This window comes from Crotalus tigris, unplaced genomic scaffold (assembly GCF_016545835.1).
Source record: "Crotalus tigris isolate CLP2741 ecotype Arizona unplaced genomic scaffold, ASM1654583v1 scf7180000017551.9496454, whole genome shotgun sequence".
NCBI lineage: Eukaryota > Metazoa > Chordata > Lepidosauria > Squamata > Viperidae > Crotalus > Crotalus tigris.
The window spans coordinates 9,399,999-9,424,883 of record NW_024096469.1 but is presented as its reverse complement, the minus strand read 5'-3'; the positions used below and the strand labels follow the sequence as shown (position 1 = coordinate 9,424,883).

Genomic DNA, 24,885 nt, shown 5'->3' with positions numbered 1-24,885 from the left:
GACCAACAGTGAAAGTTGGACCATAAGAAAGGCTGAGCGCCAAAGAATTGAGGCCTTTGAACTATGGTGCTGGATAAGACTCCTGCGAGTCCCTTGGACTGCAAGGCATTCAAATGGGTCAGTCCTAGAGGAGATCAACCCCGACTGCTCTTTAGAAGGCCAGAATCCTGAAGTTGAAACTCAAATACTTTGGCCACCTGATGAGAAGGAAGAACTCACTGGAGAAGGGCCTAATGCTGGGAAAGATTGAGGGCAATAGAAGAAGGGGACGACAGAGAATGAGATGGCTGGATGGAGTCACTGAAGCAGTAGGTGTGAACTTAAATGGACTCCAGAAGATGGTAGAGGACAGGAAGACCTGGAGGAACATTGTCCATGGGGTCGCGATGGGTTGGACACAACTTCGCAATTAACAACAACAAAAGGATTAGATAGGTAGACACCTCATTAATCCATTCATTAATGCTGGCTGTAATAGCTCACGGGCCTTTCTGTGTTCTATGTTTACTGCATTATATTAATGTCTAAGTAGGGTCCATCCAGAAAGCCATTATCAGTGACGGACAAATCTGATCAAGTAAAAGGATGCTCTCATTGAAGGATTCTTGAGTGGACTTTAAGTGGTATTTACAGATATTTGACATGGTTCCATAATGGAATTGCCTCCTTTTCAAGACGGTAATGGAAACTAACATTCTTAGTGTAAATATTGTTTTATGTTCTACTTTTACTCCAGGAGCTTGAGACAATTTACATGGGGTTCTTCCTTCTTTCATCCTTGCTGTATGATAGATTTAACTAAGAGGGAGTGACTGTGCTCTCTGCTACATTCTGGACTGTATGTAATCCAGTTGAAAAGTAATTTAAGGCATGAGTGACTGTGAGCAAGGCCTCTTGGTGCAGGAATGGATGCAATTGGCACATAAGATGAACTCATGCCAAAGACTTCCTGGCCACAGCTGCCACCTGCTCATTGAGCAGGAACTGTAAGTCTAGGAGGACCCCCAAGTTGCATCCCAACATTTTCTGGGGGAATTCTATCACTTTAAGAGACAAAGGTAACAAGTCACTAGAATTTAGGGTGTCCAAAACTCAAAGCCACTCCATCTTGCTAGGACTGAATTGCAGACAGTTCCTCCCCACCCACTCTTTTACAGCTGCTAGGTACTAGGCAAGCACTTTAAGAGCATCACCTGCCTGGCCTGGGTGGAGGTGTATGATAAAATATATCCTGCATACTAATAATATTGTCCCCATGCTTTCAAATGATTTCACTCAGAAGTTTCATGTAGATGATAAACAGGACTGGTGAGAAGCCCAAGCCCAGAGGTGCTCCACATAAAAGGGCCTCGAGATAGACCTTCCCTGTGCCAATTAACACTGACTGGAACCAGCTATGGAGAAAAGAGAACCACTGCAGAATAGTGCTCCCCACTTCCAACTGTTGAAACCAATCTAGAAGGATACCATGGTCAATATTACAAAAGTTATTGAGAAATTCAGGAAAGCCAGGATGGACATATCACCTTCATCCCAATCTCTTCAAAGGCCAATGCTATCTCAATACTATAACTGAATCTGAACCTTAACTGAAGAGCGTCTAGATACCTTCCTGAACTGAAACAGAACACTTACCACCATCTCCAGTTGGAACTGGACAAAAGTTGTTCAGTACTGTCAGATCCAAGAATGGCTTCCTGAGAAGGGAATCTACCACCATATTCTTCCAGGCAGGCAGAACCATGCTCTCCCACAAAGAAGCATTGACCACTACTTGGACCCAACCTCATGCAATCTTCTGGGAAGCTTTACTCAATCAAGAGGAGCATGGCTCAAGAACCCAGATGGCTATGCTCACAAGAACAAGGACTTGCTACTTGCTACTTCTTCAAGATCAATCAGCTCAAACCCTTTCCAGATAATGAGCTAGGGCACGACCAACCAAAGTCAAACTCCAAGTGAAATTGATTTTGTCCAACAGAAACCTAGAATAACCTTCACAGCAGTTCTGTGAAAGATCCCTGCCTTAAACAGAAGGACCTGGTCACTAAGAACAAGGCCTCTGACTATCTATGGTTTCAATAAACAGAAAAACAAGCACACTTTGCCACTCTTATCATCACAAATAAGACTGGTTATTTCACTCTGTTTTTCTCCAGCACTGTTCTAGATGTCTAGATGTATCATTTAATCTCCCAGATCTCCATAAATCAGGGGGCTGTATAGGATCCATGATCACAGAGAATGTGTACAGGTATGATCTAATCTAAGGTCCTTGTTACACACTCATTCCAAGTTGCAACTAAGGTCTTGTGCCAGAGGCTGAGGAATAACTGCATGCCCCTCTGAAACACTACTGGGTCTATCAAACGCCTGGAGTGGGCTTTTAGGCCCTTCCTTCCTGAAGTGAGGGATAGCTGCAGAGAACCCTGGAGCCAAGAGACAGTGTTCTGTCTATGACAAGGGACTGATGTTAACATCCCCCAATCAAAATCATCTCAGCTGAGACCTGATCTGTCCTTGATCTGAGGATTAGCATCTTCAATGTTACCCATAGCTCTGAGGTGCAATGGAATATCATCCCAGTTTCCAGTTACTTGATCTTCCTCCCTCTGAGTATTTCCCAGCACATCTTCCCTTATTATAGCTGGGTTGTCTAATTCGATATAAGCCAATTCACAGTCACAGTCTGAATACCCAAGAGATCCATGGGCCCTTTGCCTAGTTATTAATAGCCTTTATACCTTGTGGAGATGATATCAGGAAGGAAGACAAAGAAAATACAGGTAGTTACTAGAGAAGATGTAAGTTATATAGCTGCATTGGATAGGATGTCTTCTAGCCAGATGCTTCCCAAATTAACTTAATACCAAAGCTTGCACTGAGGCTAGGTACGCACTTTGCACTAGATTATTTATTTATTTCTATGTATTCCACCTTTATTATTTTTACAAATAACTCAAGGCAGCAAACATATCCAGCACACCTTCCTCCTATTTTGCCCACAACAACCTTGTGAGGTGGGTTGGACTGAAAGAGTGATTATTTCAAAGTCACCCAGCTAGCTTTCATGTCTAAGGTGGGACTTGAACTCGCAATCTCCCTCTTTCTTGCTTGGTGCCTTAACCACTAGATCAAATTGGCTCTTATCTGTATAAGACTGGTTTGTTTGATTTTTATTTAGTGTAAATATAATCCTCATTTAGCAACCATAATTGGGACCAGCATTTTGGTTGTTAAGTGAAGTGGTTGCTAAGAGAAGCCATGACTGTGCTTATGATCTTACTTCAGCTTTCCATTACTTTACAGACCTGCAAAGGTCATAAATGCGAGGACTGGTTCGAAAGTTACTTTTTCAACACCATTGTAACTGCAAATGGTTTATAAAAAAGCCAGTTGCTAAATGAAGATTACTGTATTTATTTGAACCCAAGTGGGTGTGTTGGCTCAGCAGTTAAAGATGCTGAGTTTGTCTTAGCAGTTTGAAAGCATGCAAATGTGAGTAGATAAATAGGTACCACTTCTGTGGGAAGATAACAACATACAGTCAGGCCATATGACCAAAGAAATGTTTTCGGACAACATTGGCTCCTTTCTGCCCCAGTATCCTTTCAGATTTTTATTTCTCAAGCTATTGGCTTGTTTCACCTTGAGATCATAAGGTCCTCAAGCTAAAGAACAAATATAGACTCCTAAAGTAGGGTATATTTAGTATTGGATTAGAAAGAATTAACATAAAGGTAGGCAAGTCGTGCCCCCCATATGTTTTGGATTATGCCTTTCATAAATCCCTAGCAACATGATAGGTGATGGTTAATCACCAAAGTACGTTAAATTGCCTCCCTTTGAGCTAGCAAATCAGTTACTAGGCAACTAGTGTTGAGCTTGAGGGAAAATTTTGCAATTGAGGGTATTACATTTCATGGTTACAGATAACGAGTCCTCAAGCAAGGTAATGCTTTGCACAGAATCTTTCTAAAATAAGGCCACAGACAAATATAGTATAAAATCCAAATGTGTGACCGATGCATTGTTACCAGTATAATGTGCCTCTTTCTTTGTTTCTCATTTCTGGTGACAAACAAATTTGCAGAGTTTTGAAATACTGCCAGTTCTCTTTGGCCAGAGACAAAGGTGGAAGAGAATTTATCAGCAAACATCCTACCTTGTGCAATAATACTGTGATTATATCTTCTTCAGTTTTACTCTTTGACGTCCAAGTTATTGCCTGATTCCTGTCTGCTGTCCATGAGTTCTGGCATGTATTTTATCTGTTGCTCCCTTGCAAACGTGGGACAGAGAAAGGAATTGAAAATAGGATGTGACTGCAAAAATGTTTCCCTTAGATGAAAATGCTTGGCCTACTCTTCATTTCTTTCTTTCCCTTGTTAAGATTTGTTTCTATCTCTTCAGTAAAACCCTCACACAATTTATCCAAATCCCAATCCATTCCTGCAGATGGTTGTGCTAATGGACCCAATGGAGGACCCCGATGATGTGCTCCGTGCCAACCGGTCACGAGAGAAATCCTATCTGTTTGATGTCGCCTTTGATTTTGCTGCTACTCAGGTGAGGCCCGCCCCAGGCATCCATATCCATGCCCTTTAGACAGGATTGAACAGAAACCTTTTTGAACCCTGATTTTTAAAATATATAGATGAAAAGCAGCCTTGAGATGGCAAGAATTTGTGACAGCAGATTGGCAGAAAGAGGAATTCAGCGAATAACTAAAGGTCACCTTAAAGCAGGGGTCAGCAACTATGGCCCTTTATGACCTGTGGAGTTCAACTCCCAGAATTCCCGAGCCAGCTATAGCTGGCTTGGGAATTCTGGGAGTTGGTGTCCACAGGTCATAAAGGGGGCATAGTTGCCCCCCCATCCCACTCTACAATATGTGGATGTTTATGCTTGTTATTTTGTGGGAGAGGTATTAATTTTGAGCCAAATCACCCTCCTCTTTTTGAGAAACATTTAGGGAGTCCCATCTAGTTCGACCCACTGTGGGAATGGGAAGAAGTGCATCGAGACATTGTTAGACAAAGAAGAGATAAACATTTTCTCACACAGTATTCCTAATCTCATCTTTCCAAACCTTTTTTTCATTCAAAACAAGGCCAAGGCTGCCCTAACTCCATCTTGTACTCTGTTTGCTCAACTCTAAGATGCTTCTCTAACGCCTGCTGCACCTTGGGTCAGAAGCGATACAAGTATCTGATGGGATGGCTAGACCAAACTGTCAGCTCTATTTCAAAGTCATTTGCACACAGACTGAAACTGAAGCTCTTGAGTGAGATCTGTGCCTCCTCTGCCAGGTGTTATTCATGGACTGAGAATTAGAAAGGGGAGCAGAGAAGAAGCAGAGTAAGAAGAAGAGTTTTGTGACACATAAATGACTGGAAATACAGAACCAAAATCTCTTTACCTTTTGGATCAACATGTTTTTGCATCATCATTTCTCAGAATGTGTTGGAAGAGAAGACAGAGTTCTCATTTTATGAGTCATCATGGCCCACTTTGTGTGGATGTATAGCGAATATCAACATGCTATGTTTCTTAGACCAAGATCTTTTTAAAGTAGAGATATGAGCATTTCAAAAGGAGAAGAGCTGTCAAGTGCCAAGGGGGAGAGAGAATCAAGTCCCTTTGAAGCAGAGTTTCAGCTTACTACCTTTCCAGCCAAAGGGAAGTGTGGGTAGATTGCCTTGTTTTAACTCATCTGTTTCAGATCTATAAATCTAGTTCGTTTTGGCCTGCTTAACCGTTGTCAAGCCTGGAGCAATGAATCTGACATATGGGACTAACCCAAGTAGTTGCTCTGTGTGCTATTTATTTATTTGTATCTCAAGATACATTCCAACTTCTTCAGTCAATGATCCATGGGAAGACTTGTTAGATTGTACGCCAGATAGTAAGGCAGTAGCAAACTGAAGAGCTGCTGGCATAAGAGGAATAGATAAGGTTCAAGGATATCCATCGTAAGGAGTTTTTAAAAAGTTGGCAATCATGACTGTGCAGTTGAAGACTCATCTCTGTTATACGTGTGTCAACTTCACACACAGGTATTCAATTGTGCACTTGTAATTGCCATCTTGACTTTTTCTATCCCTTTTGTAGATGCCTCTGATAAGGTTGATTGCCATCCATCCCTTCACCTTTAGGGCAATTGCTTCCACTTCTTATCTAGAAGTAAGTCCTTTTATGTTTTTTGTCTATTCATATTTCTTCATCTCTCCCTGCAGGAAATGGTCTATCGTGCCACCACTAAGGGACTCATAGAAGGGATTATCTCTGGCTACAATGCAACCATTTTTGCCTATGGCCCAACAGGTAAAAACATAGGCTCAATTCTAGTTGAAGATGTCTGTTTCATTTTCTAATGAGTTGGTAACAACCAAGCTCTGGTTGTGACAGCTGTGGGCTGTTGTAGTCTTGCAAGTATAGACTGTGTAGTCCTGGAAACAGTTAGACTCAGCTGAGACATGCTGCTTCCTCTGTTGTGATGAATGCAGAGCAATATTCTTTGTATGGGAAATAGAAGAGGGCCAAAAGAAAACATATTTGGACCAAGTGTTTTAACCTGTGGCTTTTTTCAGGCCTACCTCAGTATTGATAGAAGATAATTTTTGTAGCTTGCGGTTGAACTGTGGGGTCCTCGGTGCTCTATCAGCTTGGTTGTTTTCTTGCAGACGTTTCATTACCAAACTAGGTAACATTATCAGTACTAGTAGAGAGTGGGGTTTGCTCTCATTTTATATATTGGTAGCTTGCTCTGTCAGTGTTGATGAGTGGTCTTGGTCGTTCCTTAATTGTGCTATTGCTTATGATTAATAGCAATAGTACTTAAACTTATATACCATTTTACAGTGCTTTACAGCCCTCTCTAAGCAGGTTACAGAGTCAGTATGTTGTCCCCAATAATCTGGGTCCTCATTTTACCAACCTCGGAAGGATGGAAGGCTGAGTCAACCTTGAGCCGGTGAGAATCAAATTGCCAAACTGTTGGCAGCCAGCAGTCAGCAGAAGTAGCCTGCAGTACTGCATTCTAACCATGACTCTTAACTTATTTGTCTGAGTTGGTAGTTTCTTGATTTGGGTATGTTTGCTTCTAATTATTGGTCTACTGTTACTCTTGGTATTAATCTCTGTTCATCTAGGTGTTGGTTGCTGGTGAGGTGTTTTGGTCTTTTTGTTTCCTTTTTGGCTTTTTTATTGTCTTTTTTGAACAGTATGTAGATGTTTGTTTATCTCTATGTGACTGTTGATGGGCAGTTTGTCTGAGTGCTAGATTTCCAGGAATTCTCTAGTATTTTTGAATTTGGCTTGGACTAGGATGCTCAGGATATCCCAGCTGAAACTGGTTAAGTCTTCCCATATGTTGTGAAATTAAGTAGTTTTCATCATGTCTTCTGACTACTAGTTGGTGTTCATAGATGTCTTCTGCTAGTCTTCTGTCTGTTTGTCCAATGTAATAGCTGTTACAGTCCTTACACTGCATATTGTAGATCAGGGGTCCCAATCCCCGGTCTGTGGACCAGTTCAGGTCCGTGGCCACACAAGCAGCAGTTGAGCACGCAAAGTGCCATTTGCACAAGTGGCAGACACGTGTGCTAAAACATCCCCTCCCCCCCACTACCGCCACTGCCAGTCTGGAAAGATTGGACACCGCTGTTGTAGATAACTCCTCTTTTTTTTTCTAGGGCTGCTGGGTCTTTTGGTTTACTCAGGATGTTTTGAAGGGCTATAATTGTTTGTGTGCTACGGTGATACCATGTGGTACCTCAATATTGTTTTAAAATTCAACCCCCTATTTGATTAACTGCAGGATAATTGGATGCGCAAAGATATAAATGTCAGGTCATAAACAAAGTCATTTGTTCATTTAACCTTTATTCTGTTCCATTCCATTTCATTCATAGATTGGCCTATCCCAGAAAACACATTTTAGTAGCTAGTGGTTAAAGCACCAGGGTAGAAATCAGGAAAGTGGGAGATCTAGTCCCCCCTTAGACACGAAAGCTCTCTCGGCCCAACTTATCTCATAGGGTTGTTGTTGGGGAGGGGGCATATAGGAGGAGGAAGGAATATTAAGTATGTTCACTGTCTTCCTTTATAAATATAATAAATGCAGGATTAAAAAAAATAAAAAGGCTCCTGTCAAAGTAAATGCAATGACAGTTTTGGAGAGTCCCAGAATGGAACTGTTCCTCCATTTATCAATCATTTTTCCTCCTCTCTTTCCTTATATCTCAGGCTGTGGAAAGACCTACACCATGCTTGGCACTGATCATGAGCCTGGCATTTATGTCCAGACACTCAATGACCTCTTCCATGCAATTGAGGAGACCAGCAATGACATGGAGTATGAAGTGTCCATGTCCTACCTGGAGGTAGGTTACTTTGAAGTATTGCTCAGTTATCTTTTCAGGAACAGGGAGACAATCACTCAGTTACACAGTGTTTATTTTCCCAATTTCTGTTAATTGATACAAGTGTTTTAACATGCTCCTAAGGTTTGAGTACTTCAGCGTTGATTTTTGTGCAGTTGGGTGCAGCTCACTTAATATCCGCCTTGCTTAGCAACAGAAATTCTGGTCCCAATTGCAACTGTAAGTTGAGGACTACCTTTATACAAGGGGACATGAATACCAAAGAACAGACTTCCCAGGAACTGGTATGCCAGGCATGTATTGAATTCATATTTATTTGCACATTAAGTGGTGTGTATCTTCTTCTATTTTGCCTGAATGGTGAAAGGTTACATGGGACCTTGTCATTTTTGTCTCCTTGTCCAACATATCCTGTCCTCCCCAACCTTTCCGTCTTTATGGCTGATGTATACTTCATATGGTATGTAGAGATAATTTCCATGGCAACTCATTAGGACTCACGCTATATAATATTGACTCACATTAGTAGCCTGGAACAAGCAGCACTCAGCAACAAAACAGGAAAGGCAAGAAGTAGTAGCTGGAAGAAAACCCTGAGCACAACAAGACTTTCTTGAAGGAATGAAGGATTCTTTCTTCTTCTCCTCAACTCTGTGCATATGTTTGAAAGTGGAGTGATCAATTTTCCTTTTTGCTTCCATTTTACTTTGGGAATCCAGTCTTTCCTACCTTCTTCTCTCTCAAATCAAGTTTCTTGTGTTGGCTCAGAAATTAAACCATACTATTTGTGATTTGGCATACAGCTCATTGCATCAGTCATTTATATATGCCTGCACCACATCGAATCTAGTTGGTGATGTGGCTCAGACGGTAACCTTTGTTCAGCATTTGCAGCAGCATTTCAGATGCCAAATCCAGGCTGTATTCAATGCACAGAAGAAGTAATGGTGGCGCTGCCTGATTGCCACCTAATCTCTCCGATCCAGTAATCTATTGTTGATGGGATTCCAGGTCTTGTAAGTTGGTACTAGGATGTGGAACCTGAATGTGGAGATGCTTCTGTTCTGTGATTTCACTTCATAGAGTGTTTAAGCCACTGACATTTTGAGCTCTTCCCTACACCTCCAACAAGGTATTTTCCTCCCATCTCTGAGAAGAGAAGGAATATATATTCCTGATTCCCACTAAAGCAGGAAAGATTCACCTCCTCTACCTCAGCAGGAAGCACCCACCCATCACAAAGATGTTCCATGAATTATCTCTGCCTCCTGCTCTTATTCTGCTCTGTCTCAGTCAGGTTTGTGTCTCTTTCATCCTGACCTTATCACTCTGTCCCACTTCTCATAGTCTCTGCTCACTTGTTCTGGATGAGTCTCTTTTTGCATAGATGGGAGATATTAGATGTTTAGACAGGAACAAGATATCTTCCATGATTGAGGCATAGTTGGCAATGGGGTGGGAAAATATGCTTGACAGACTTTGAAAGTGGCTCTCCAGTCCTCTGGGTTGTATATCGTGGCTGAGTGGCATCTGCCTCCTGACACCCAGGTGAAGCTTTTTTTTCTCTTTTATTGTGCTCCTTGGCTCTCAGGCCATAGTCCATGATAGCATTTCCCTCTTTTCCCCAGTCACACCACAAACTCTGGAGCATCCTTCAGCCAGCTCCCAGTTCCAATGACAGGATCCAACGATAGGATCCTCTGCCTTTCCTTCCAGAGCTCCTTTCCTCAACGCAACTAGCTGAGGCTTACTGTGTGGAAAGATTTCCCAGTTTATGACCTGCACATTCTTGCCAGCTTCGATGCCTTTATTCACAAGCTTCCTTAATAATCCCAATTCCCATTGTGTTCTTATGGCCAACAATGCTTAGGCAAAATATAATTTGCCATTAAAAATGCAAGCCTTTAGATCAGCGGTTCTCAACCTGTGGGTCGGGACCCCATTTGGGGTCGAACGACCATTTCACGGGGGTCGCCAAACAACGCAGTCCGCCATTTTTTCCCCCTTTTCCTTAGCTGTGCTACTCCCTTTTATTCTATTGGCTTTTGAAAGCCAATAGAATAGACTCTCTTGAATAGAGTCTAATTCTATTGGCTTTCAAAAGCCAATAGGAATTGTCCAGGCTGTCTCTGCTCTGCTGAGCCCGCCAAAAGTCCCATTCTGCAAACGGTGCTGCAAGTTGTCTGCGGCGAAGGTGAGCTGTCTGGAAGTTTATACCCCTCTCTGCTGAGCAACTACTAAAAATGTAAGTAAAAGAGGGCCAGGGGTGGGAGGTGGGAGGCCGGCGGGCGCAGGGAGGGTTGCTGGCGTGCGTGGGGCCCGGCAGGTGCCTTACCTCCCTTGGGCTGGGCCAGCTGGTGGCCCAGCCGGTGGTCGGCCTGTGCCGTCTCTGCCGCTTGCCAGCTACTCCTCAGCCGGCACAGGGGGCAGCACCACGCATGCGCGATGCTCCAGGGCAGGGAAATTCCTCGACTTACAACCGGTTGGGTAGTCCTCGATTTATGACTGGTAGGGTAGTCCTTGACTTACGACTGGTTGGGGGTCGTGGCATTAAAAAGGTTGAGAACCACTGCTTTAGATCATGCTTGCTCGTCGATTATCACAACAGCAAGAATAGTCATGCTCTTCCTTGGTTATTGCAACGAATCCCTAAATGCAGAATAAATATCCAGCTCAGCTTCATTAGCATATTATTTTCATTTATCACTATAAACCTTTTAAATTTCTAAATTCTTTCTATGGAGCAAAGCTTTGGGTGTTTGAGGATCTTAATCCTATGAACTGTAAATCATTCGCTCCTAAGTGTGTGTATTGCCAACAGCAACGAATACTTCTTCTTTATTCATAAGATCAGATGAAGTACTGTATATGAATAAAAAATACAAGCAAATACATTTAAGTATTGTTTCCTTAAACTTCTACTAAAAGAAATTTGTAAAAATTTCATAGTATGCATAAAACTTACAAGAACCCAAAACACAGGAAGAATGTATCTTGATTCTTGGCAGAATGGCCAAGGTCTCTCTATGATGATTCTGCAACTTTGGCTGGAACAATGCAAAGAGACCTGAATTTGATAGAAAGTGGAGAAAAGCTACAATTCTGCTGAAAACAAATGCCAGTTGTCTAAAAAATAAATTAGAGGTGTCCAATAGAACATAGAACTCTCAAAGTAAAACTAGGTCAGATTGTCCCCATGTTCCCTGAACTTTGCCTAATGGTACCACTGCTTCTGTTCAAGGAAAATGAACGTAAAACAAATTCATCCGTGATCTGACAAGAGACTTAGGCCTGCAACAGCCAGAAAAGACCAACAGGATCTGAGTGGATCATCATCGCAACATAGCACTATGTGTGCAGGCAGCACAGCTTGTTTCAGGAGAAAATAGCTTTGGAATAGTTTTCTGGACTGGGGATGAGAGTAAGACTGTGTCATTAGGACATATCTTTCAAGAAGAGTTAATGAGGCATCTACGAACCGATATCAGGAGAATATGTGGGCATGTCCCAAGCATCTAAGAAGGCAGTGACCAAGAAACCAACTCCTGTCTATTCTGAAGCCTGCTACTATATAAAATTTTGTCAACCTGCTTATGATTCCCCAGTCCTTGTCATAGACATTTTCTCTTGTTCTTTTAATTAGATTTACAATGAGATGATCCGAGACCTCCTGAACCCTTCCTTGGGCTACCTGGATCTGCGTGAGGATGCTAAAGGTTTCATCCAAGTGGCCGGAATCACAGAAGTTTCAACCATCAATGCTAAGGAGGTGAATTGGAATAAATCCTGCAAAGGTTCAGAAAAACATAAATTTCATTGTTGCCAAATGCAGTCTTACAAGATAGTAATCCTAACTGTTAATTTAACTTTTTTTCAAGAGACTACCATGGATTTCTCACTCTGGATAGCTAGTCTGGTCTGATTGTAAATTCACATCCAGTCCTTTTGGTTTAAACAACTGGCAAATTTGGTTATAGTAACAGTTTCTAACCTTTTTTTGTTTCTCACAATGACTGTGACTCCTTGACTTGTCTTTGGAGAAACACCGTCAACCCAGAATCCCCAGAAAGCATTCTGTTTAACTTCGCACAAATAAAATCAAAATCTCTTCTTTCTTTTTCCTTTTAATTCTTGTACTATATTTCCATGACTAGAGTTAGGAGCTTCACTTGTTTGTTCTGTCATTTACTGGGATATAAGACCAGTATTAAGTTGGGGGATATGGCTGGGCTTCTTTGTGTTTGGTGGCAGAAGAAGAAACATAAGAGGAAACACAACTGAGGTGGAACAAGAAATTCCATCTTTTTCACTGAATATTGGTGAAAGGAATTAAAATCAGATCAATATTCCCTAGCAACTGATAGCACAGAGATTTCAAGACAGCCAAACTATAATTTTTGCTTGTTCAAAAGTCCATCTCACAAGTAGTAAACCCAAGCAAATGTGCATAACTTTGCGGTTTTAACTGATTTAGTTACAAAAACCACTGCTGCAAGTCCCTTGTCCTATGGTCACTTCTCTTCAGTTAAAGAATATTGTTTTGGGCAGCCTTACCCAAGCCATTTGAGCTAAAAATAATGGGCATTGTGGACCAATGTACCACATGACACAAAATCAAGGAAAATTTGTTTAGTTGATATTCATCTCATTGCAACAGGTTTTTGGAAGAAACATATTGATGTACTATGTGAAGAAATCTTTGCAAAGAATTGCTCTCTTAGCAATTAGTTAAAAAGCCTTAGAAAGCCTTAGTAAGATAACACTTGGAATACTGCATCCAGTTTTGGTCACCTTATTATAAAAAAGATGTTAACACTCTGGAAAGAGTGCAGAGAAAAGCAATAAAGATGAGTAGGAGTCTGAAGGCTAAAACTTATGAAGAACAGTGATAGGAATTGGGTGTGACTGGCCTAGTGAAAATAAGGACTAGGGGTGACATGATAGCAATGTTCCAATATTTGAGGGTCTGCCACAAGCTATTTTCCAAAACACCAGAAGGCAAGACAAGAAACAATTGATGGAAACTAATTAAGGAGAGAACCAGCCTAGAACTAAAGAGAAATTTCCTAACAGTGAGAACAATTACTCAGTGGAATGGCTTGCCTTCAGAAATTGTAGGTGCTCCATCACTGGAGGTTTTTAAGAAAAGACTGGACACCCATCTATCTGAAATGATATAGGGTCTCCTGCTTGAGCAGGGGCTTGGACTAGATGACCTCTAATGTCCCTTCCAACTCTGTTATTCTATGGGTCTTCTGCATCTCTTAGCTTGCTAAGTTGCCCATTTTCTTCTGCTTTGAGCCCCCCTGAACTAAAATTCCCTATACTGGGACTCAAAGTTCCCTTTTGCCTTTTCCTGGTGATGGCATCCTGTTTGTCTTTCTCCATCCACAGCTCCCCATTACCTTATAGATGGAAGTCACTTTGGCTTGAGAAATTATTAGGGTTAGAGGGCCTTTTGCTTACTAAGGCCTGGTCAATGCCCAGAATCACTTTCCATTAGCAGGTCTTCAATATGTTAACACATGTCCTGCCCTCACTGAGGAAAGGGAAAAAAGGAGTTTCTGTTTCAGAATTGTCCCTTTATGTAATTATTGGTACCAGGACACAACCTATTGCAGTAAGTCCAGTCAGGGAAAAAAAGAGATAGTTCATCTTTCTGGAAAGCGAGAAGACAGGAGAGTCTCTACACAATATAGGTTTGTGACTTCACCAAAAATAATAATCTGTGAGGTACAAAGGTATGATAAAATTTCAGAAGTAAAATGCATAATTCCCAAAGAAAAATATGTCTGAGTCTTTGGCTTTTGTTCATGTGCATAAGGTTTAGAAAGTCTGAAGACCAAACTAAAATTGCTCTTTTGCTCTGTTCCTTCTCCCCCTGGTCATTACCAGAGGCACATTGCTAACATCAGCTTCCTTAACCTAAACCTAATAGTTTTGGTCAGACTTGGAGAGTTACATTCTTCTTGTTCATGCAGATAATGCAGTTGTTGATGAAGGGCAATAAGCAGCGGACCCAGGAGCCTACAGCAGCCAACCGAACATCCTCACGCTCCCATGCAGTGCTGCAGGTCACCGTGCGCCAAAAGAGCCGCATCAAAAATATTATGCAGGAGGTGCGCATAGGCCGACTCTTCATGATTGACTTAGCAGGCTCAGAGCGGGCTTCTCAGGTATGGATGTGGAGGAGAAAAGGTCAATCATCTCAAAAGTGAAAACACCCACACATACAAAGGGGGAGGGAGGGAGGGAGGGAGGGAGGGAGGGAGAAATATTAGGGAAGCAGTAAGATAAGAAGAGCTTAGTGATGAAACCTCAGTAGTGAAACAGCCTTTGCAGTGGCAAACTGGAAATTGGCTAATTTCCAGTTTTGGAGATGTGTTTGCATGATTACTTTCCTTAAAGTCGTATAAGTGCAATATTGTTACTGATAAATGTTTTATTGACAGTAAAATATTCCATGTCTGTTTTACAAGACTGAATGGATAACCCTATTCCCAAGGGATTTACATTCTAAAATATAGACACAAAGAATGGAGGATAGAAAGCAAATGAAAAAAACACATTTAACTAGGGAATCAGTGAAAATTGTAGCTATATGCACTCAGTTACAGAAAATTTGGTGAAGAGAGTTGCTTCAAAAGATATTCATCCTGAATTCAATTGTCTAAGAGTATGAAATAGGAATAAATGTGAGAACAGCTCTCTAAAGAATGATAGAGTAGTTGAACTATGACCAACCAAGAAGCTCACCGGAATGGTTTTGGCTCAGACAATTAACTTATCTTGCAAAGAAAAAGAAGCAAATCTTATGTACACTATCTCAAGAGCTTTGGATGAGGACAAGTTGCAAATATAAAGCATCCATTTTTTACAGTTTTATTTGCATGGAAATTATCAAAATAGCCTCCATTTCTCAAATTTCCAAAGCCATACAGTACTGTGTAAAAGTGTTAGGCAGTTGTGCTGTAAATTAAGGATGTTTCAAAAATAGAAGTGTTAATAGTTTATTTGTATCAATTAATAAAATGGAAAGTAAATGCACAGAAGAGAAATCCAAATCAAATCAATATTTGGTGTGACCACCCTTTGCCTTCAGAACAGCTTTAATTCTTCTAGGTACACTTGCACGCAGCTTTTGAAGGAACTTGGCAAGATTTGTTCAAAGTTGTTCCAAACATCTTGGAGAACTACAGATCTTTTGTGGATGTAGGCTACCTCAAATCCTTTTGTCTCTTCATGTAATCTCAAACACACTCAATGATGTTGAGATCAGGGCTCTGTAGGGGCCAAACCATCATTTCCAGGATTTCTTGTTCTCCTGTACGCTGAAGATAGTTCTTAATGATATTGGCTGTTATGTTTGGGGCTGTTGTCCTGCTACACAATAAATTTGGGGCCAAACATACACCTCCCTGATGATATGGCATGATGGATAAATATCTGCCTATATTTCTCAACATTGAGGACACCATTGATCCTGACCAAATCTCCAACTCCATTTGCAAAAATGCAGCCCCAAATCTGCAAGGAGCCTCCGCCATGCCTGCAGAAGCTCATTATTGTCTCGCTCTCTAGCCCTTTAACAAACAAACTGCCTCCTGCTACAGCCAAATATTTAAAATTTTGACTCATCAGTCCAGAGCACCTACTGCCATTTTTCTGCACACCAGTTCCTGTTTTCGTGCATGGTTGAGGTGCTTAGTATTGTTTCCACATCAGAGGTATGGCTTTTTGGTTGCAATTCTTCCATGAAGACCACTTCTGGCCAGACTTCTCCAGACAATAGATGGGTGTACCTGGGTCACATTGGTTTCCGCCAGTTCTATGCTGATGGCACTGGTGGACATCTTTCGATGTTGAAGGGAAGTAAGCATGTGTCTTTCATCTGCTGCATTAAGTTTCCTTGGCCAATCTTCAACATTTCCTGTTTCTTTGTGCTTCTTCAAAAGAGCTTGAATAGCACATCTTGAAAGCCCAGTCTGGGAGAAACCTTGCTGATGCAATATAACTACTTTTTATCTTGTTCTTGTGCTGTTTTGCCATGATGAATGACCTATGACATGAAACTGTTTTCCACAACCTCACCATAGTAGCAGAGTTTGGCTGTTCCTTGCCCAGTTTTAAGCCTCCTACATAGCTGTTTCTATTTCAGTTGATGACTGTGTTTCAACTTACAAATTGACGATCACTGGCACCTGCTTGGTATAATTGGTTAATTATACACCTGACTCTAATTCTAAAAAATCCCCGACTTTGTGCAAGTGTACAAATGTAAGAATTGATGCTGTTTTGAAAGCGAAGAGTGGTCACACCAAATATTGATTTGATTTGGATTTTTCTTTTGTTCATTTACTTTCCATTTTGTTAATTGATAGAAATAAACTATTAACACTTCTATTTTGAAACATCCTTAATTTACAGCACAACTGCCTAACACTTTTATTTAACAACTAACAACTTTTATTTAATAAAAGTTAACACTTTTATTTCTGAAAGCACTCTTAATTTGCAACACTTTTGCACAACTAACAGTTTTGCACAGCACTTATTGGTGGGAAAACAGTCATCTCTATTCTATAAAAAACTATTAATACCAGAAATGTGAAAGTTTATATTTTCAAATATTATTATACTTTTAGGATTCCTTATCTCTGTTTCATGGAAATTCCCATTTCCTTTCCTAAAAGCTAATTAAATTTTACAAACCTTCCTTATTTCCAATCCCCATTCGAAAGGTGCTATTTTATAGGATGGAATACACACACAATATAATACCTTACATTAATTATATTACAGTAGATATAATGCAGTTAGAAGAAGACAATTGGTTCAGGCTTAAGAATTCTCAAGTCAGGAATCTGGCATCCCATTGAGGCCACTCTGGTTATTCTAAAACGTTTACGAGGAGACTGTAAAGGTAGTATTCCTTACTTGTGTGTCCCAGTATCCCTGCCAGTCTTGGTGATGGTTGATGGTTCCTTAAATAAGCTATTGTTTCCTTCCTTATTGTAATCAAGGATAGCACAGAGAACAATAAATACTGTATAGAAAGCAGGAAGCTCAATTCTTGTGCCAGTAGAAGTCTTATCTTTTATTTGGAATGACCAAATATTCAAGTCAGATTGAAATAACCAAATACAGGCTATGATATTAACACACAATTGAATGTTTCACCTACAGTTGCCGTGGTAAGGAGATGTAAGAAAATTCTTTCTAATGAATGGTTTTGCCCTTGTAGACCTGATCATACTGAAAACACTGCTCATTTTCTTTTACATATTCCCTTTTATCAGGATATTTGTGCATGCTATTTGACACCATTAATAGAAAATTATCCAGGCTATCCAGTTATTTATTGTCAATTAGAATTAATACAGTCTGTCTGGTATTGTTAAATAGTGTTACTGTTTGCAGATGGGTGGGGCAAATTGCTTCATGTAAACAGCCATCAAACCCTATTCTCACTCATGCTGATAATATTATTTGGTCTGTAGTGAAACATCTTTAAGAAAACAACCAAGGTCAGAGAGTACATAGAACCCAACAGTTCAACCCTGAGTGACAAATATTCTCTTATTATTTGAACAAGGTTGGGTTATAGTCATGTAGAAAAAGACAATCTTTCCTTGAAAGAAGGGAAACATCCAGAGAATTAACCAGGCATATGACATTTGGAATGAAATTTGCTATCAGCCGAGTCTCTAAAGGTCCAGTCATCTAGGGACACCTTGGACTCTCAGTCATACATTCAAATCTTAACAAAATTGCTATTATGGATCAGTCCTATTTATCTGGCACTGATGCCATTTCTAAATGACCAGTTTGAAATGAGAAGTACTAATTAAACTTTATTGGGACTGAGAACATGGTAGAACATTCATGCCTCTCTTCAGTGAACACAGCCTTACCTACATGCAAGAATAACTCTCAATATCCAAAAGTGTCATTCTTTAGAGCTTAATGGGAATGTCTTTAATATATAGTTTCCATCCAATATTTGGACCAAGACCTTTTTTGCCTGAATCTCCTCTTCCTTTGGCTCACCATATTTCATCTTAAATCAGGGACTGAATCTGGTTCCAGATAAGGTCTTCTTTCAATCAATTTTTTCTTTGGTGAAAGCAGCTTAAATGTTAGTGACAGCAGTATGATGACAGGGAAAGTATATTTCAATCTGACCTCAGAATTATATCTCAGAAAAATAGGGCTTGCCTCAAGAGTGGTCTGTGTTGAACAGCAGTTTCATTCTCATGTCCATTCTACTTTTCCCATTCTGTAGACACAGAATCGTGGACAGCGTATGAAGGAGGGCGCTCACATCAACCGGTCTCTGCTGGCTCTTGGCAATTGCATCAATGCTCTCAGTGACAGGACAGGCGTCAAATATGTTAACTATCGGGACAGCAAGCTTACCCGCCTTCTAAAGGTAGACTGTTCCTTTCGGCAGGATTGGCAAAAAAGCAGAGGGTGCGAATAGCCTAAAAGAAGCTATGTATTTTCTATAGATAGGCAAAACAGAGTAGAGAGATTGGGGGGAGTTGTATTTTGTGTCAATATGCGTTTAATTGTAGTGCCCCCTAAAAATGGGATGAAATGTTCCAATGAACAAAATAGCAATCCGGTTTGTTTTGTTTGGTCATAAGTCTGATACAGTCTGCTTTCTTCTGAGGTAGAACAGAGAAAAGGAAGCATGTATGCCAAGAATAATTTAAACTGTAACTGAGGAAGATGGGGAGAGATGAGAACTAATATAGTGGACCTATGTAAGACAAGGCGATGTTCATACTTTCCTACTGTACAGTATAGACATGATGATATAGTATAGAAACTGTACAGGCTACAGTTTCAGGACCTTGGAGAGTTCCAAGCAGACAACTACCATATGCCTACAACTTAAGAGTTCAAAATAAAGCTTTTGTATTTCTTGATCCAGAATCCCAAAGAGTCCATAGGTGAGAACTGAATTGTCAAATACCTAGTATGAAGAGTGTGGTTCCCTAAGCAAACCTGGCTTAAAAGATGTGTACTGAGGAACCTGCTTTGATGGGATTGAGCTTGAAGGAAGGCTCCTGACTGGTCAGATCAGTTTTAGTTTTAGAGCTTGGATTTCGAATCCATGGCCTACCTGGACTACGTGGTTCCTCCTTTTCTGCAGATAGAGTTCTGACTGCTGCTGAAAGTCTGGCTTGGCTTCCTGGCACTATATTCAGTCCTGTGTTTTTTATTTCCAGGATTCTCTAGGTGGGAACAGCCGTACAGTCATGATTGCTCACATCAGCCCTGCAAGTAGTGCCTTTGAGGAGTCACGCAGCACCTTGACTTATGCTGAACGTGCCAAGAATATCCGCACCACGGTAGGATGCTGCATTCCTAGCATTTTATTACTACTACTGATTTGTCTAGAATTCCAACTCTTAGAGGTTATTCAGATAACAGAAGTTGTTCCACCTGAATCCAGCAGGTTCTCCAGTCTTTCATATCTGGTCATTGAAACGTTAATTAGTTTAGCCTTACCATCGCTATATTTTCTAATGGATTTGGTAAGGCAGGAACCAAACTTGGCATACCAGCATGTAAGCATTGAACAAATGTTTTCCAATCATAAGGATAAGTAATCAATGGCCAAATTTGAAGACATTCAAGTTTAGGCAGAAAGAAGAGGCCTAAAATTGAAATCTCAGAACAGATGTATATATACAATGAACTAGATTCTGGTGTTCTACAATTTACAGATCTTATGTATATATGTGGCTTCTGTCTTATCTGTGATAAAGCAATTTATCTAGCTATGTTATATCACTGAACCTCTGTTTTAAGCATGTTCCTGAGTATGGGGGTGAAAATTGGGAATCAAGATTTATTGCCATGACACAAAGTCAGAAGGTAGCCATAGAACGTAGGTATTTCATATAGATTCTTGAAGAGATGATGAATCTTTATGTCTCTGCTCTGTTGATTTGCTTGTTTCTAGAATGGCCACAAAGAAAGGGAAGCCAATCTCCCAGTTTTTTCCCTTTTGCCATTAACTTGCTTGGCAGAAGACAAACTATCTTTATTTGCTGATAATAGGCGGTTACCCTCACAGTACTTAAGCACCAATATATATTATACATGGGCTCTCTTAACTGAAATATAAAAAACAGAGTTTTATTTGTATAATAGTGACATCTCTTCCCTAATCCCTTTTTTAAAAAATATATTTTATTGGTTTTTTAGAATAACAACGTTTAGTGCTTAGCAAACAACGTGTTGTCTGGGTTCATATATTTAACAACAATCAATAATAGTTAATTTCTATGCTTTTATAATCAACATACTAACTAAAATTACCTTTCCTTGGTCTTCTCTTCTTCCAATAGTATTCTCCTTTTACCAACATTGAGCAGATATAGTTCTTAGTAGTTTCAATGCATACAAAGTTAAATGTAAACATTTTTCTAGTATTTAACAATAACGTCAATATGTAATGTCATTTCTAATCAGCTTATTTTACAGTTGCATTTACAAAAATTCATCTTATGTAAATAGCTATAAGTTCTGTTTTCAGAACTCTTATTTAGGCTTATTTTCCCCTCAATATTCAAAACATTTCTTGTCTATTATAATTTTCTCAAAATCGATTACATTTAACTATCCAAAACATTTCATACATTTAAATCATCCCAATATTTTTACATTTCCTATATCATAAAAAGAAATACTATACTACTTATAAATCACATCTCTCTTACTATAAAATCCCTTTATATCCAAAATTTGACTATTCTTTTAACCATATTCAGACAAATGTTTGGTCATATGATACCCCATCTAGGATGTCAAGTTATCTCTCTTGGGTCTGGCTCTCGCCTGTTCTTATTAAGCTTAGTATCCCTTCAGTATTCAGAACATTTCTTATCAGTTATAATTTTCTCCCAAGTTGATTACATTTAAATATCCAAAACATTTCATTCATTTAAATCATCCCATTATTTTTACATTTCCAATATCATAAAAAATATTATACTACTTAAGAATCACATCTCTCTTACTATAAAACCCATTCATATCCAAAGTTTAATTATTCTTTTAACATATTCAAACAGATGTTTATTCATGCAGTACTCCATCTGGTGGGTCAAATCATCTCTCTTGAGTCTGGCTCTCGCTTTCTTCTTTTGCTTAGCAGCTTTCCAAGTCAATATATTCAGCTTGCCAAGGAATTCTTCCTGTGTTTTTACAGATGTTGTTAAGAATGGGAAAGATAAATTGAGTAAGGTATTTTTGAGGAGGAATTTTGCCCATTTTCTATTCGCTAAGAAGCTTCCACTTTCCTTCTCCTTCAATTTCTCTTTTCATTTTTTGTCTCCCAAACTCTAGTGGTTCTCCTGACAGCTCCATTGTACATTTTATCAAGTCTTCTTTCTTATCTTCAGGTTTCTTTTGAAGTTCTGAAAGATAAAGTATCTTTTCCATTTCCAATATTATAGTAAAATCTTGCAGATTTTTCTTTGTCTGTGTTAAGCTGTAATTTTCTTCATGTGTGGCTTCCATCTTTAGATCATTTTTCTCTGGTTTCTGTTCTATTATCTGATTTATTTGTTCATTTTTTGTCACCATTTTCTGAGAATTTTTTAATTGTGAGCTTAGGCGAAGGATATGCTCATTTATATCCTCAAAATTGTTTTTAATCTCATTATGATTTGAAACAATTGTCATTTGGATTAGTTGCAGTATAGCATACATTTCCTCCTGGAAAATATTTGTCTTGTCTTGAAGCATTACTCCTGCAGATCTCTGATGTTCCAGACTGGGGATTTTAGAAAAGAGTATTGTGTGTGGTTTCTTACCACTTTTAGTTGTATATGCAACCTCCATTCTCATCAAACCAACCAGTCCTAAATTCAAAATACTATAGTCTTATATGTTTCTTATCTTTATGAACAGTCCAAAATGTTCAACCACTTAAAAACAATGCCATATTTTCCTCCTAGAAGTATAGCCAAAAAGTCAAAGTTTTTCTTTCTCTGCAAACAATTCTTAAACTTTAATATCACAGATCAGTAATTGTTTATAATCCAAGAAGGTCAGCAGTTTTCATAGCAATTATATTACTCATTCTGCAATAGATAGCCCAGTGTGTTTTCTTTCCTCTATTCCCAGCTGTTCTCTGTTTAGCTAAGAATCACTGAGGATCAAAGGCATGAATTGTACTCTGTTTCTGGGCATCTTGCCAATTTCTGAGGCAGGGCAGCTGTAGTTCTATACTCTGTTCCACCACTAAATGTCAGTAGATGTTTATTTTCCAACTTTTAAAACAAAAAGATTATTTTCTTATAATTTCATCAATATTCTTTTAAATGGAAAATCTTAATAATTTCCATAGTTTTCAGTTTTATTCAAATTTTAGCTTTAGCCGATTTCAATGTATTTTTGTCCCCCATAAAAATTAAATCGCCGCTTCCGTCTATGGAATGCTGGGGCTGTAGTCCCCTCCTTCTCACTTTTGGAAGACTTTTTGCTTCTTGGGGATCTTTTTCAGGCAATCAGTTTCAAAATGGAGACGAGAAAATCAATATTCTCATCCAGCTCCAACACACTGTTCACAGTTGTTCTTGGTGCTTTTGGACTTCGGATGCCAGTAGCTTGGGCTAGTCACCGGAGTGCAGTTAGCCTTTCTCCTGTTGGGTTGGAGGGCTTCCTCCAGATCAAACGGATCAACCATCAACTTTCTGTGATTGACGGGGAGGGTTCTCCCTCCGGGGCGACTTTAGACTCATTTAGGGTCCCCAGGCAGGGTGAAATAGCCATGGGGTGCAGAGCTCTGCAATCCCTCAGCTGTGTCACTATGATGCAAAACTGGAAGTCCTTTTCCTTAATCCTTTAACAATCATCAGATGAAATAGCTTTGGAGACATGGCAATAGCTTGAAATACTCTACAGCAGTGATGGCAAACCTTTTAGAGACCGAGTGCCCCAAAACCGCCGCCACCCCGCTGGTCCACAGGGCCATCCACCGCCTTCATGGCCCACAGCAGTTCGCCCAGGTGGCCTAGCAGTACCATGGTGGCCATGCCCTCCGCATCAACTGCACACGATGGGGCACAAGAGCAGAGTCTTGTCCCCGCTGCCTGGCTGCCATGTCCTTGGCTATGCTGCTCTGTGCGGGCCATACTCAGGGGCGGCTCTCCTCCGGGTGGGCTGCTGGTGAGGAGGGGGGCGTGGGGGAGGCAAAGCTGGGGTGACAGCACATGTGCCCACAAAGAGGGTTCTGAGTGCCACCTCTGGCACACGTGCCATAGGTTTGCCACCACTGCTCTAACAGCAATCTTTTAGAGATCAACCTACAATATTTCAATGACTTAAGCAGAAACTCTTTGTAACACTGCCTGGTCTATGGAGCTGATTGAGGAGGATGCCATAGATAATTACAACAGAAATCTGGCAAAGAAGCCCTTCTGTATGCTCAGATTCCCGTTGCAGAAAAACAAAACAAAAGAAAGAGCCTCCTCGTAATTACAACCAGATTACAGAATTATTTGCCCCATGAGGCTTGGTTCCTTCTTGCCTTTTTATTAGATGTAGAGAGTCTTGATCTGTCCAGCTCTACTTAATTAAACAGTTGATTTTCTAACCAAGGTTTTTATGTTATTGTATCATTTCTATTTTATGGAATGATCGAGTATTTGAAAAGCATCAGCCCTGTAAAGTAGACGACACCGAGAAACACTGCGCAGACCTAAAGTTATTTGTATTAGAACAGCTATAGCAATAGAATCTTGCAAATCTGGATATATTTCCTTGTGTGCATCTTCACAAGAATTAAGAGGAGAGGGGGTTCTGAGATGCTTTCAAACTTAATTTCTTAGCCTGGATTTTAAGTCTCCTATACCTGTTTTTTGCCTTGGTCACGGATCTTTTCTCTATTCTTCAAGGCCATTCTCTTTACTCACTACAAAAAGATTTAATTGTTGTAAGACTCTGGATTAGTGAACCTTAAATAATTAACTGGTCTTGGATGCTGCCAGCGTCTCCTTGCACACCCAGCATTCATTCGGCATAATTCTCTCATGCCTGACAGGTGAAGCGCAACCATCTCAATGTCTCCTATCACATTGCTCAGTACACAAGTATCATTGCTGACCTCCATCGTGAGATTCATCGACTGCAATGCAAAATTGAGCAACAGGAGCCCCGTCCAATGCGGTCAGACATCCGGAGTATTCAAGGTAGGCTGAGTTGATGCTGTAGTATGAAAATAACTGTGTGTTCCTAGAAAATAAGGTTATCCGTATTTCAGCCCGTGGTTATACATTGCCTTTAAAGTTAGAAGTGATATGCTTCTATATAATACCTAATTGCTAAGGGACATTAGCAGGAGGTGTCATTGGTCACATCGTGCTTTTGATTTTCCTTACTGTTAACTTGCTTGCCCACCGTGAGAAACAAGAGACTGAAAGTTACAGGCCTCTGGCCTGATCCAGCAGATTTTGGTTTAAATTCTTACATTACA

The 24,885-nt window shown here is 40.1% G+C and overlaps 1 protein-coding gene across 3 annotated transcripts in view; it reads left to right on the top strand.

The window, feature by feature from the left end:
- Positions 1–24,885, top strand: part of KIF19 (kinesin family member 19) — a 47,752-nt gene that overhangs the window by 10,007 nt on the left and 12,860 nt on the right. For all 3 annotated transcript variants that reach the window (XM_039346800.1, XM_039346789.1, XM_039346796.1), the window contains exons 3-10: positions 4,459–4,569; positions 6,240–6,327; positions 8,251–8,387; positions 12,031–12,156; positions 14,369–14,563; positions 18,673–18,819; positions 19,625–19,747; positions 24,454–24,601. In XM_039346800.1, coding sequence (XP_039202734.1) covers positions 4,459–4,569; positions 6,240–6,327; positions 8,251–8,387; positions 12,031–12,156; positions 14,369–14,563; positions 18,673–18,819; positions 19,625–19,747; positions 24,454–24,601 — 1,075 coding nt within the window. The remainder of the gene's footprint in view (positions 1–4,458; positions 4,570–6,239; positions 6,328–8,250; positions 8,388–12,030; positions 12,157–14,368; positions 14,564–18,672; positions 18,820–19,624; positions 19,748–24,453; positions 24,602–24,885) is intronic.